The sequence below is a fragment of the Hyaena hyaena genome, unplaced genomic scaffold, assembly GCF_003009895.1.
Source record: "Hyaena hyaena isolate Hyena2069 unplaced genomic scaffold, ASM300989v1 scaffold_1006, whole genome shotgun sequence".
In the NCBI taxonomy this organism is placed as follows: domain Eukaryota; kingdom Metazoa; phylum Chordata; class Mammalia; order Carnivora; family Hyaenidae; genus Hyaena; species Hyaena hyaena.
In genome coordinates, this window is record NW_024081630.1 from 253025 (window position 1) to 266254 (window position 13230).

At 38.1% G+C, this 13230-nt stretch overlaps 1 protein-coding gene across 1 annotated transcript in view; it reads right to left on the reverse strand.

Moving 5' to 3' along the window:
• Positions 1 to 13230, reverse strand: part of MROH9 (maestro heat like repeat family member 9) — a 105989-nt gene that overhangs the window by 90566 nt on the left and 2193 nt on the right. Inside the window, exons 2-3 of the mRNA XM_039221684.1 lie at positions 12669 to 12715; positions 4531 to 4610 (exon numbers count right to left, since the gene is read on the reverse strand). Coding sequence (XP_039077615.1) covers positions 4531 to 4553 — 23 coding nt within the window. The 5' untranslated portion in view covers positions 4554 to 4610; positions 12669 to 12715. The remainder of the gene's footprint in view (positions 1 to 4530; positions 4611 to 12668; positions 12716 to 13230) is intronic.

Sequence of the window (13230 nt, forward strand, 5' to 3'; positions counted from 1 at the left end):
AGAAGACATACGTAGACATTTCTCTACAGAGGCCATCTAGATGGTCAACAGACACAAGAAAAGATGTTCCTCATCACTCATCATCAGAGAAATTCAAATCAAAACCGCAATGATATATTACCTCCCACCTGTCAGAATGGCTACAATCAACAACACAAGAAACAACAGGTGTTGGCAAGGATATGGAGAAAAAGGTATCTTCTTGCACTGTTGATGGGAACGTAAAATGGCACAGCCACTGTGGATGAAAGTATGGGGTCTCTCAGAACATTAACAATAGAACTCCCCTAACAATCCAGTAATTGTGCTACTGGGCATTCACCCAAAAAATACAAAAACACTAATTTAAAAGGATATACGCACCCTTATGTTTATTGCAGCACTGTTTACAGTAGCCAAATTATGGAAGCAGCCTAAATATCCATCCATAGATGAATGGATAAAGAAGTATAAATATATATATACACACATACACACATATATACACCATGCAATATTAGTCAGTCATGAAAAGAATGAAATCTTATCATTCTCAACAACACAAATTGATCTACGGATTATAATGCTGAGCAAAATAAGCTAATCAGAGAAAGAAAACTGTCATATGATTTCACTCATATGTGGAGTTTAATAAACCAAACAAATGTACAAAGGGGGAAAAAAGAGGCAAACCAAAACACAGATTGTTAGCTAGACTCTGGTAGCAGATGGTTACCAGAGGGGAGGTAGGCCAGGCGAATGGATGAAATAGGTGAAGGAGATTAATAGTACACTTATCTCAATGAACACTGAGTAAATTGGTGAATCACTTACTATATTGTATGCCTAAAACTAATAAACACTGAATGTCAACTACACTGGAATTAAAAAAATAAAAAATTAACTAATTTCATTTATGAGAATAAATATTAATTTTTAGAATAATAATTTTTAAAACAAAAAAAATAATATTAAAATGCCACCAATCATCGTTTATCATTGGAATGTAAGGATGGTCCAATATCTTAAAAACTATTGATTAATACATACCTATTAGATTAAGTTAAAAATCGTGCTTGAATCAATCTTGGAAAAGTAATAATCAGCATCATATTCTAAGGAAAAAATCTGTAAAATAATTTCTTGAAAGGTTTTATTTCAACCAAGATCCACCATTTTGCTAATTGAGAAATAGTGTAAGAGATTTTATTAAAAACAGGAACAACATAAGAGTTCAATTTCCTATTTAAAATGTTGTGTTAGAGCTGTATTTCAAATTAAGACATGGTCTAATAAAAATAGTTCAGTGAACTCAATCAAACACGGGATAAATATACCCCCCCTAAAAATCCCATATGCATCCCAGTATATCAGAAATTGCTGTTCAAACAAATTGGGGTGGGGGGGAACCCTGAAATACAGTATAACTAAGAAGCTAGTCTAGTAATGTGCAGAATCTATGTCAAAAATGTCTCAAACTTAAAAATTTGTTAATTTATTTTTGAGAGAGAGACAGACAGACAGAGTGTGAGTGGTGGAGGGAAAGAGAGAGAGGGTGACACAGAATCCAAAGCAGACTCCAGACTCCTAGCTGTCAGCACAGAACTTGATGTGGGACTTAAACCTACAAACCATGAAATCATGACCTGAGCCAAGGTCAGATGCTTAACTGACTGAGCCAAGTCACCCCAAAAAAACAAAACAAAAACACACTTTTAAGTAATAACATAAAACAGAACTTGAATAATTAGGAAGATAGATTTATAAATAGGAAAATCATTTATAAATGTCAATTAATCTCAAATCATTTTACAAACTCTGAAAGTGCAATTTCAATTTCAGGACATTGTCACAAAAAGTTGATAAAATACATTTACCTTTCATTTGGAAAAAAAAATTAAAAGGTTTATCATAAGTTACAATGCTGGAAATGATCAAGAAAATGAGGAGGATCCAACACAATCAGATAATAAAATCTATTACAAGATAGCACTAAATCAAAACAGTCTAGTGGTGGGACTACCACAAAATTCTGAACAATGGAAGAGAATGTATATTCTAGAGAATACCTTCATATGGGAACAGAAAATACCTAGATAAACACTCCATCTCCCTTACCAGGCCAAATGTGGGATGAAATTACTGTGATAGTATTTCATGTTGGGTCAGAATGCACTTTTAGAACTCTTTTTTTAATTAAAATTTTATTGAAATATTTGTAGATTCACATATGGTTGTAAGAAATAATACAGAAAAACATCTAATACACTCAGCTCAGTTTTCCCAAATGGTAACATTCTCCAAAGACTATAATATATTACCATCAGAATATTGATATTGATTCAATCCACCAGTCTGTTCAGATGTCCCCAATTTTATTTGTGCTTATGTGCGTATGTGTGTATTTAGTTTTATACAATTTTCTCACACGTGGCGGCTCATATATCACCACTGCCATCAAGATACTCAAGAACAGCTTGGGACCCTTAAACCCATAGCTATTCCATTACACAGATCAATTTTTTAAAAAAATAGCACAGCTAAATAAGCCTTTGGAAATAAGGCATTTTAAATAAGTATTATCTGTATTGGAATCAGCCAACATTTTCTGACTGCCCAAATAAGAAGTATGTTAGGCAAAATGGTCTCTCTCTACTTGGTTCTGCCATTGTGATGTGAAAGCAGTCATAGACAATACGTGAATATATAAACATGGCTGTGTTCAACAAAACTTTCTTTATGGACCCTGAAATTTGAATTTCATATAGCATTTACGTGTTATGAAATAGATAGACTTCTTCTTTTAACCCCCCTCCAACTATTTGAAAATGTAAAAAACATTCTTTTCTCTCAGAATGTACACCAGAAGGCTGCAAAAAGCAGGAGGATTTAGCTCATGGACCATAGTTTGTTGACTTCTGGTCTGTGTAGTGGAATTGGAAAGATATTTTAAAATAGTGCATACATAAAAATATGTAGTATAGACTAGAGGGCAACAAACATCAAATAACAGAAAACTAGGAGAAAGTGAATATAATATTAAAGTGCAATGGAGAATTAATTTTATACTAGATGTCACACAAAAAAATGAAGAAAAAATACAGCTATGACTATGAAATCAATTCTAACACTATAAAAAAGAAGAAAAAAATTTAAAACCATAAAAATACCATGAGAAGCTTACTAAATATATACCACCACTAAAATCTCAATGAAGTGACAAAGATAATGAGAAAATTCCCACTAAGAAAATTCATAAATATATAAACATACAGAAAAAAATTGAGTCTTGCTTTTTTGAAAGGAATATAAGTCAAAATAATAATGAGGTATAATTTTGAACCTATTAAATCAGTAAAGTAGAAAAATGTATGTATGTACCTGTATCTTCTTGTGGCTAGGCTTTGAAGAGACATTTATTATTAGTGAGGTTTTTCTGGATAGCAAAATCTCCTTATTAAAAGCTTATTAAAAGCTCTAAGAAACTTTTTTCATCCTATCTGCATTAGTTTGGGTCCAGGGGAAGCAAATGCCAAAACAGAATTAGAGATCCATGAGATTTCTAAGAGAAGGAAGGAAGGAAGGAAGGAAGGAAGGAAGGAAGGAAGGAAGGAAGGAAAGCAGGAAAGCAGGCAGGCAGGCAGGCAGGCAGGCTTGCCTAGAAAGTAACTGAGACTACAGCAAGTTCCAAAAAGGGCTCAGCAAGGTTAATGGATTTCCTCAATTCAAAGTCACCCACCGCATTGACTGGCCTGCCATGTTGCCTGGGTAGTCATGCTGATGACCCACATAGGCCGCAGCTGGGATTGTCAACCAGTTAGGATCCCCAGGAACAGGGCTTTTTTTTTTTTGTTTTTTTTTGTTAATATTTTTATTTATTTCTAGGAGAGAGAGAGAGAGAGACAGCGTGAGCAGGGGAGGGTCAGAGAGAGAGAGGGAGATACAGACTCCGAAATAGGCTCCAGGCTCTGAGCTGGCAGTCAGCACAGAGCCCGACGCGGGGCTCGAACCCACCAACCGCGAGATCATGACCTAAGCGAAAGTCGGACGCTTAACCGACTAAGCCACCCAGGCGCCCCAGGAACAGGGCATTTTTATGGTTACCAATGATCTAAATCAGTAACCTCACCCACAGAAGGCTATTTCAAAATAATAGAGAAGACACAATCTTTTATATACAAAGATGATTATCACAATATTAGTAAAATAAAATATAATTTAGAAAAAAATTTGGGAATATTCTACTGCCATTAAAATGAAAATATGATTGGGCAGAAAAATAAAAACTTAAGACATAGTGCCAAAAGGAAAAATATTACAGAAATTTGAATTGTACAAATTTACTTATTTTTCCACAATAATTAGATTATCTGCTTCCCCTTGCAATACAGAAGAATTAAAGAAGAACACGAGAAAGAGAGAAATAATAGCTGCTGAATTAGGATGGTGGGATTTGGAGTAATTTTTTGTTTTTCACAAGTGTGAGTTTTCTCTATTGTGTTTTAAAGATATTCAGTCAGTGAAATCGGAGAGCGTTATAGCTTGTTGTACCTGGAGTTCATGGCGAGGATCATGGCTTGATCACATAACAGGCCTGAGAATGTGTCCCATAGTCTGGTGGCTCTGTGCTCCTGGAAGTATCAGGAAAAAGAAAAGAATCCATGATGGTAGTCCTTGAGGCATGACATGTAGTTCTCTCCTTCACAGAGACCAATGGGATCAAACTGGATTGGAATAGAAGTCCAAGAGTTCATAGTGTTGAGACCAAAGTAATTTAAACTCATGATAGCAGCTTGGCCTAAATGGTGGCGTTTTACACCATTGTGCTTCTATAAGTAGCATTTCCAGACAAAATTTTGTCAAGGATGTTCTTTACAACACTGTAACTGTTAAGTACAATCTACTCACTGTGGAGTCTCTTGATAATTATACCAGTGGGATGATTTAAATCAGGACTTATTGAAGAATGTCTTATGCTGTAGAGTGAGAATCATGTACAGGTCAATGTATAGTGCTTTAAATGTATCAAGGATAATCAGTGAGATCGATGAAGACTTTCCAGATCTTTACTGAAGAAACTGGAGACCTGAGGAAAGCCTAGTGGAAAAGCATCTCTTTTCTTGTGTGCATCCTGTCTTGTTTACACAAGCCTCTGTTGCAATGTCACTTCTTTTTTTATTTTTTTTAATGTTTTTTTTTTTTTTATTTCTAGGAGAGAGAGAGAGACAGCATGAGCAGGGGAGGGTCAGAGAGAGAGGGAGTCACAGACTGAAACAGACTCCAGGCTCTGAGCTGGCAGTCAGCACAGAGCCGGACGCGGGGCTCGAACCCACGAACCGCGAGATCATGACCTAAGCGAAAGTCGGACGGTTAACCGACTAAGCCACCCAGGCGCCCTGCAATGTCACTTCTTGCATCAGAACCAATAGTACTATTTCTGGAAATTCTCAGCCTGTACTTCTAAAATAACTCAAAGTTCTTTTTTGGGTACTGCTGTAAAATAATGCTGTTTCTAAGGGTATTTATCCTCTAAAGCATTTGCAAACACTTGCAATCAGTGCAAACACTGATTTCTGATCACCCTGACAAAAGCCCTTTCCTGTCTGCTCAGTGCCGCTCCTCTGACTCAGTATTGAGTGCCCTGTGGGGATTGTGTTCTACCTTTGTGGGATGGGAGAGTTAACCCAATGTTAAGTCCATGTTATGGACTGCAAGTTTATGTCCCCTCCAAAACCATATGTTGAAACTCTAATCCCCTATGTGATAGCATTTGAAAATGGGCCTTTGGGAGATAATGCGGTTCAGATGAATCATGAGGGTAGGACCCCAAGATGGGATTCATACCTTTCTAAGAGAGATGCAAAAGAGCTTGCTTTCTCTCTCTGCCACATGAGGATGCAAGGAGATGGTCATCTGAAAACCACAGGGACCAACCTCACTCAGACATTGAATCTATTTAAGAAACTTCCTGTTTGGGATCTGAACTAAAAACTGACATTTCCCCACTAGGCACAAGAATACTGCCATGACCTCCCTGGGTAACAACACGTGCAACACTTTCTAACAACCCCCTCTCTGGGCTATGCTCAGACTGAGTGGTGTAAAAAACCACTTTCTCTAACATATTTATCTATCATTGATTCCTAACAATACAAACATGATTTTATTCAATCTCAAGAGAATAGTTCTTTGCTATGTTGTTTATTAGCATGTTGCATGTTACCATTACTTAGAGAACATAAAACCTACATGGCAGAAAACTCCCATTGCGGCATGGAACTATAAATGGTGATTTGTCTAGTTTGAAGTTAGACATTTTTGTCTTTGGCACCATTTTCTTTCAATTTGGCAAGAAATACACTAGAATTTCTCTGGGCAGTGACTAACAACATGTTCTGTCACAATATAAGCCATGGTCTTTTGGGACTATTGCCTCAATGGGAACTTTCCTCATAAAGTTCTAACTGGGTGTTAGTCCTTGGAAATCAATTTGTAAACACCTCAAATTGAAATCAGCGATTCTCAACTCTGGCTATACACTGAGGGCCTGAAAAACAATTGATTTTGGGGGTTTTGGGGGGTTTTTTGTTTAAAAAAATTTTTTAATGTTTTATTTGTTTCTGAGAGAGAGAGTGTGTGAGCAGGGGAGGGTCAGAGAGAGAGGGAGACACAGAATCTGAAACAGACTTCAGGCTCTGAGCTAGCTGTCAGCACAGAGTCCGACGCGGGGCTTGAACCCATGAACCATGTGATCATGACCTGAGCCGAAGCTGGACGCTTAACCGACTGAGCCACCCAGGCACCCCAAAACAATTGATTTTGATTCCTGGACCACACCTGCAGAGATTTAAGAGGTCTGTATTCAAGATCTCTCTCTCTCTCTCTCTCTCTCCCACACACACACACAAGGGTTCCAGGTGATTCTGAGGTACATAGAGGATTGAGAAACATGTTTCTCTATGAACATGTTTCCACTATTTCCACTCAACCCTGGAGCTTGCTCCACAGTAATAAACTGTCAGTTAGTTGATCTATAATAACATGGACTTCTGCTTCCCATCTGTTAGCCAGTTTCTCTTTTTTTCATGGCCAAATTTGTTACTACAACCAGGTTATTGTTCTGCTCTTAGTACCTTGGTATCACATTTTTGTTGATTAACTGATTTACAGCACATCCCTTCCTTCTTGTGGACGACATGCTTTTGCCTGTGCTATAGGTACCACTAAGATTAATGTAATACTAAAAGCCAATGTGCATATCGGTAAGCAATAGGATTATCTAACATCTATAAATGGGTTCTGAAGTGGTGTCAATCTAGGACAATATAGGAATTGGCCAGGAATTTTACTTGCTTTCCCCAATTAGCCTCTTTGTTATTATTCAGACTACATAACATGCTCACTGCTGTTTCCAGAAATTTTTCAGTGCCACCTCCGGGGAGTGATGATTATCATGCTGGCCTTAACTTCTATTACATGGATAAGTTCTCTTTCATCTCATTTTCTTTTTCTTTTTTTTTTTTTAAATTTTTTAATGTTTTATTTATTTCTAGGAGACAGAGAGAGAGACAGTGTGAGAAGGGGAGGGTCAGAGAGAGAGGGAGTCACAGACTGAAACAGGCTCCAGGCTCTGAGCTGGCAGTCAGCACAGAGCCCGACGCGGGGCTCGAACCCACGAACCGCGAGATCGTGACCTAAGCGAAAGTCGGATGCTTAACCGACTAAGCCACCCAGGCGCCCCTCATCTCATTTTCAATGACCATCACCAAAGCTCTTCACTGGAAACCCACAGTAAATGATAAGATGGTCACAATCCTGGAAATCTGTACTTTGTAATCTATTTCATAATAATAGCTTCTAGGACCAGCCTGGTGGTCCTTATGCTTCCATATTTATTATTTTGGCTTTCTTCTTTAAGCTGATCATCTGCTTCTTATATATATCTTATATCACTGACATTTTTATTCAAGGTCTGTTGTCATTCTTGGCCAGAAAAATTGGACTCATGTCAATTTGACTAGTTCCTTAACCTCAGATGTTTCAAATCACAGACATTATGTGTTTCCGATGTCACCTTAGTCTGAGGGCAAATGGCATTATCATAATAATCATTATTCTGAGAGAATTTGAACTCCCTTCTAGTAATTCTCAAGCAATCCTGGGAATTTTCAAAGGGGACCATTTGGTTCCATTCCAACCATTAACCAGTGGTCAAAGAGACCAAGAGGACTTGGTTCTCTAGAATATAATGTGATGGTCCTCTGCACCTTTTCCTTCATCTCTAGCTCCCTAGATGAGAAATCTGAATTGAGGGAATGAATACCCATGAGTTGAGAAAGGGTTTAATGCTTTAGAGAAGTAGCTCTCAACTTTGGCTGAGCCTTAACATCATCTTTGGATACCTTCTAAAAATCCAGATGCTTAGAACTCACCCCACACCAGTGAATCCAGATCCAGAGGTATGGTCCTAGTAATAGGTTTTTGTTTTTGTTTTCAAAGCTCCACACATAATTCTAATATGAAGCCAGAATTGAGACCCATTGCATTATAGGACATGAAAGAAGTCCTGGCCAGAGCAAAGAGAGTAAGGAGAGTGGCAAGTCATGGGCCCAGAAAGGCCAGATCACAGCAAGTCCTTTTTTAAACCCTAAAGATTTGCTACTCATCTCTAAGAACAAGCAGGTGGGGCGTGAGGAGTCATTTAATCAAAAGAGGGACAAGATCACTGGGCTTCTTTGTAGGCTCAATTGAACAAGATAAACTGATTGCAAGGAGAACAGTTAAAGCTAATGTTACCCAGGAGAGAGACTGTAATAGAAGAGGGTTGGTTCTGGCGTTGGCAGTGGAAATAGGAGAGATTTAAGAGATACATAGTGACTGGCGGCAGTGCTTAAAGGTCACAAAAGAAAAAGACAGAAAAATATCTTTAGGATTTGGAGCCACAAAGGCCACTGGAGACTTGGGTGGAAGAGTTCAGTGCAGAGTTGCTGTCGATCTTCACACTGGCAAGTTCCCTATGCTGAGCATTCAGTGTGGGTCTCACATTTGGATCTGAGGTCCTCAGTTATCTCCAGACACAAACAAACAAACAAACAAAAAGGCACTAGTAGCCAAAGGTTACTTTTTCTTTCTCCAAGACCAAAGTCAACACATGAGACTCTCAAAAAAGCAAGTCTATTTTATTGTGGCAAAATCAAAATCATGTGTACTTGGTACAGTACCTGCCTTTTGACTGCTGCTGCTATAAAAGATTAATACTTACTGAGGTGGGTGGTTCAGTGGGTTAAGCTCTAACTTCAGCGCAGGTCATGATCTTACAGTTCATGAGTTTGAGCCCTGTGCTGACAGCTCAGAGCCTGGAGCCTGCTTTGGATTCTGTGTCTCCCTCTCTCTCTGCCCCTCCCCCACTTGCACTATCGCTTTCAAAAATTAAAAAAAAAATTTTTTTTAAAAGATAAATACTCATTGAAGAAACTGATACTGTATGCCTAGAGATCTCAGACCTTTATCATCTTTCTCAGGTGGACTTCTGCCCCTTGTGTTCTCTCTGATTCTTCTCCCCCAAACAGAGCAGTGAGCATTTCTGCTGAACTGCATTATTGATAGCCACTAGAGTATACTCTCTTGAGGTAACTCAAAAGTTACAGCATGGTTGTAAAAGCAGAGGCTATCTACAAACTGAGAGACCCAAATATCCCTGACTTCCCAAATGGGAAGGATTTCCATTTTATTGATTGGGGTCTGCAAAAAGAGGAACTTTAATTTTAAGCTTAAGTATACATAGCTATCGTAACCAGTTAGTGTGTCCAGTATCACTGTCTAGTAATATCTACTTGGTACTGGTGAGTCAAAGTGTTGTTTTAGGTCCAAATTTCAATGAGACTTCATTCATGCAATTCTCAAACTTGCTGGTGGTGGCCAATGTGAAGCTCTACATTCACAGATATCTGTCTCAATATCCGATGGAATTCTGCTGATGTAACTTACTGCTGTCTTTCCTTCTCATTTCTTTAATATCATCTTTTAAACCCTCAGGTTTAAAAGGATAAAGGATAGGGGCGCCTGGGTGGCTTAGTCGGTTAAGCGTCCGACTTTCGCTTAGGTCATGATCTCGCGGTTTGTGGGTTCGAGCCCCGCGTCCAGCTCTGTGCTGACTGCCAGCTCAGAGCCTGGAGCCTGCTTCAGATTCTGTGTCTCCCTCTCTCTCTGACCCTCCCCTGCTGGTGCTGTCTCTCTCTCTCTCTCTCTCCTAGAAATAAATAAAACACTAAAAAAAAAAAAGGATAAAGGATATTATTTAGTATGTAATATAAAAAAAAAGAAACTGAGTAAAACAGATCATGAAAACCATCATGTTCATTATCAACTCCAGCAGTTCAAGAGGGTGAGGATCTCTGATTATTCTCATTTTTTAAAAATAAGAGCATTCTACTTTCATAAAACCATAAAACAGTTAACATTTATCATATATCCACTTCACAAAGAAAATCTCTTTAAGTTCCCAGAAACAGAAATTACGCAGGTCACATTGTTTTGCAACATGCAGTATGTTAAAAATAAGAGTGGGACAATAGAGATTCATATGTAAAAATAAAAATTTATATTTTTACCTCATGCCTGCACAAAAATGTCTCAAAATGGATGACAGATCTAAATGTAAAACTCAAAACCATAAAGCCTTTAGGAAAAAGATAGGAAAACATTTTTGACATTTTTGGTTCAGGCAGTTTTCTTTGATACAGCTATAGAGCACAGTCAACACAAGAAAAAAAATGATAAACTAGACTTGATTAATGCTAAAACCTTTTGCTCTTCAAAAGATACCATTAAAGAAAAGATAAGACAATCAATATACTGGGAGAAAATATTTGCAAATCATATCATTTATACTCAATAAGCATACAGTCTATAAAATACCCCTAAATAAATGGTCAAGAAATGTACAAGTCTACTTGAAGAAAAAAACTTTACTGAAGATTCAAATAGGTGGAAAGAAAAATACATGTGCCAGATGACAAAACAATAATTTAAAGAAGTAAATTCTCTATAAATTAATCTATAAACTTAGTGCAATTCGAGTCAAAATGGCAAAGAAATTCTGGGAGAAATTTGACAAGTATATTCCACAGTTCATGCGGAAGTGTAAATGAGTAAAATTAGCTGATATATTTTTGAAAAAGAAATAATTGGATAGATTTGTCTACTTAGATACAGAAATATTTTGTTTTATATATTTGAGCTATCTTCAGTAGTTTTTAAATTGTGATAACTCTTTTATTGCTGATTTGCTAGGATGACATTGCCTATCCCTATGAAAGCCAAAAGATTCTGCTGATGCTGTTCTTGCCATCTGGTCAAAGGCATTAATGCTCCTGCTAGCCCATGCTGATAGGGTCCCAATGGCTGCTGGTAGCCATTATCAAGAGAACTGGGGTTATACAAAAGAGGCTCTCGCTTTATAGCAACAGCCACAGGCAACCTCATTTACTCTCATCATTTCCAACTGCTTATTGCTTTTCTCTCTAATAGCAGCCCCATCATCCTAGGACTCAGTAGCTGCCTTGGTGAGAGCCTCACCTCCCCTCTTCTACCAGCCCCTTGCCCTTGAACTGCACCTTGATAATCTCTTCACTTGAGATGTGTTCTTTTCTTGCAGGCTTTTTTGTTCCCTAATTCTGCCTCAATGTGAGTGGTCCAGATGAGCTTGAAGCCTAGCAGGAACTCAATTTAGGCCCAAACCTGACACCTAGGTCAAACAAGTTTATGTTTTATATCCCATCTTTTTTTTTCTTTTGTTTTCTGTATTTGACTATTTCCAACCTAAGTCTATGTCATAATTTGATTTCTGGACTTGATTGTTTCCACAGCTGAGAGAAATATAGACCCTGCTTCTGAAAAACGAATTAAGATCTGAAATTGTAGTGTGGTTTTAACTTTCATAGGACCGCATTCTTGAAGCTGTCTCACTAATTCCTACTGTGACTCCACAGACCCTGGAGCTCAACTCTATGAATTTGTTTCCTGGCTCTGCCTCTTGGCAGCTAAATAACCATAGGCAGGTCACTTGCTGCTTTGTCTCTTCAACTGCCAAGAGGGATAGCATTAGTACTTACCATGGAGGGTTGTTGCATGCATTCAATGAGTTAGTTATTTAAAGCCCTTGGAGCATGCCTACCATATAACAAATGCTACGGATGTGTTAGCTAATCTCACTATGTCTGGAGCAGGGAAAGGGTTCGCTCTCTCACGGCTATCCTCACATTGTCTTTATTTCTCCAGGTTGTGGCTGTAAATTGGGAAAAATATTTTCTTTTTCTGTCTGCTCATGGCATTACTTCTGACCCAGTTTTATGGGAAGGAGTTTCACAATGATGATGAAAGAAAGAATACAAGGCTGTTGGAGCAGATCAGTTAAAATGGGTAAAACAGTGGGATGGTGGGCCAGAACTTTCATCCTTTTGAATTAGTGTTGAAGCACATGAGGGTAAGTAAGAATATGATTCTGCAGGGAAGAAAAACCTAAAGCCAGTTTTCAACCAAATTGTCTCTTTCCTTGGCCCAAACACATGTATTTTAAACACAAATTATGACTTCGTTGTAACAGAGACAGTGAACAAGTTATTTTATTTTATTATATTTTTTACCTGGGAGATTTCAGTCACATTAATGTCTTACAGAATATCACTTACCAGGCGATGCCATTTCACACTGAATTGTAGGATCTGAAGACCGGTTACTAGTCAGGAAGAAGGAGACTAGTTAAAAGGGAGTCAACTTAATCTCTTATTACCTTAATAGGACGTATCCTCAAATTTGAGGCTAGTATGATCTTGATAGAAAAGCTCAACAAGGGTAGTATGTGCATACACACCCACATGCATGCACACTACAACTTCAGGTAAATTCACTCTGAATGTTATTGAACAACACTTAACAAAAGGGTTAGCAGAAAGAATACAGAACCACATTAAAAGAATAATAAACTACACACAAGTAGTATTTATTCTAAACATGTGGGGATGATTCAATAAGTGAGAGCTCATAACACAATTATTTATTTTTTAATGTTTTTTAATTAATTTATTTATTTCTAGGAGAGAGAGAGACAGCGTGAGCAGAGGAGGGCCAGAGAGAGTGGGAGTCACAGACTGAAACAGGCTCCAGGCTCTGAGCTGGCAGTCAGCACAGAGCCCGACGCGGGGCTCGAACCCACGAACCGCGAGATCATGACCTAAGCGAAAGTCGGACGCT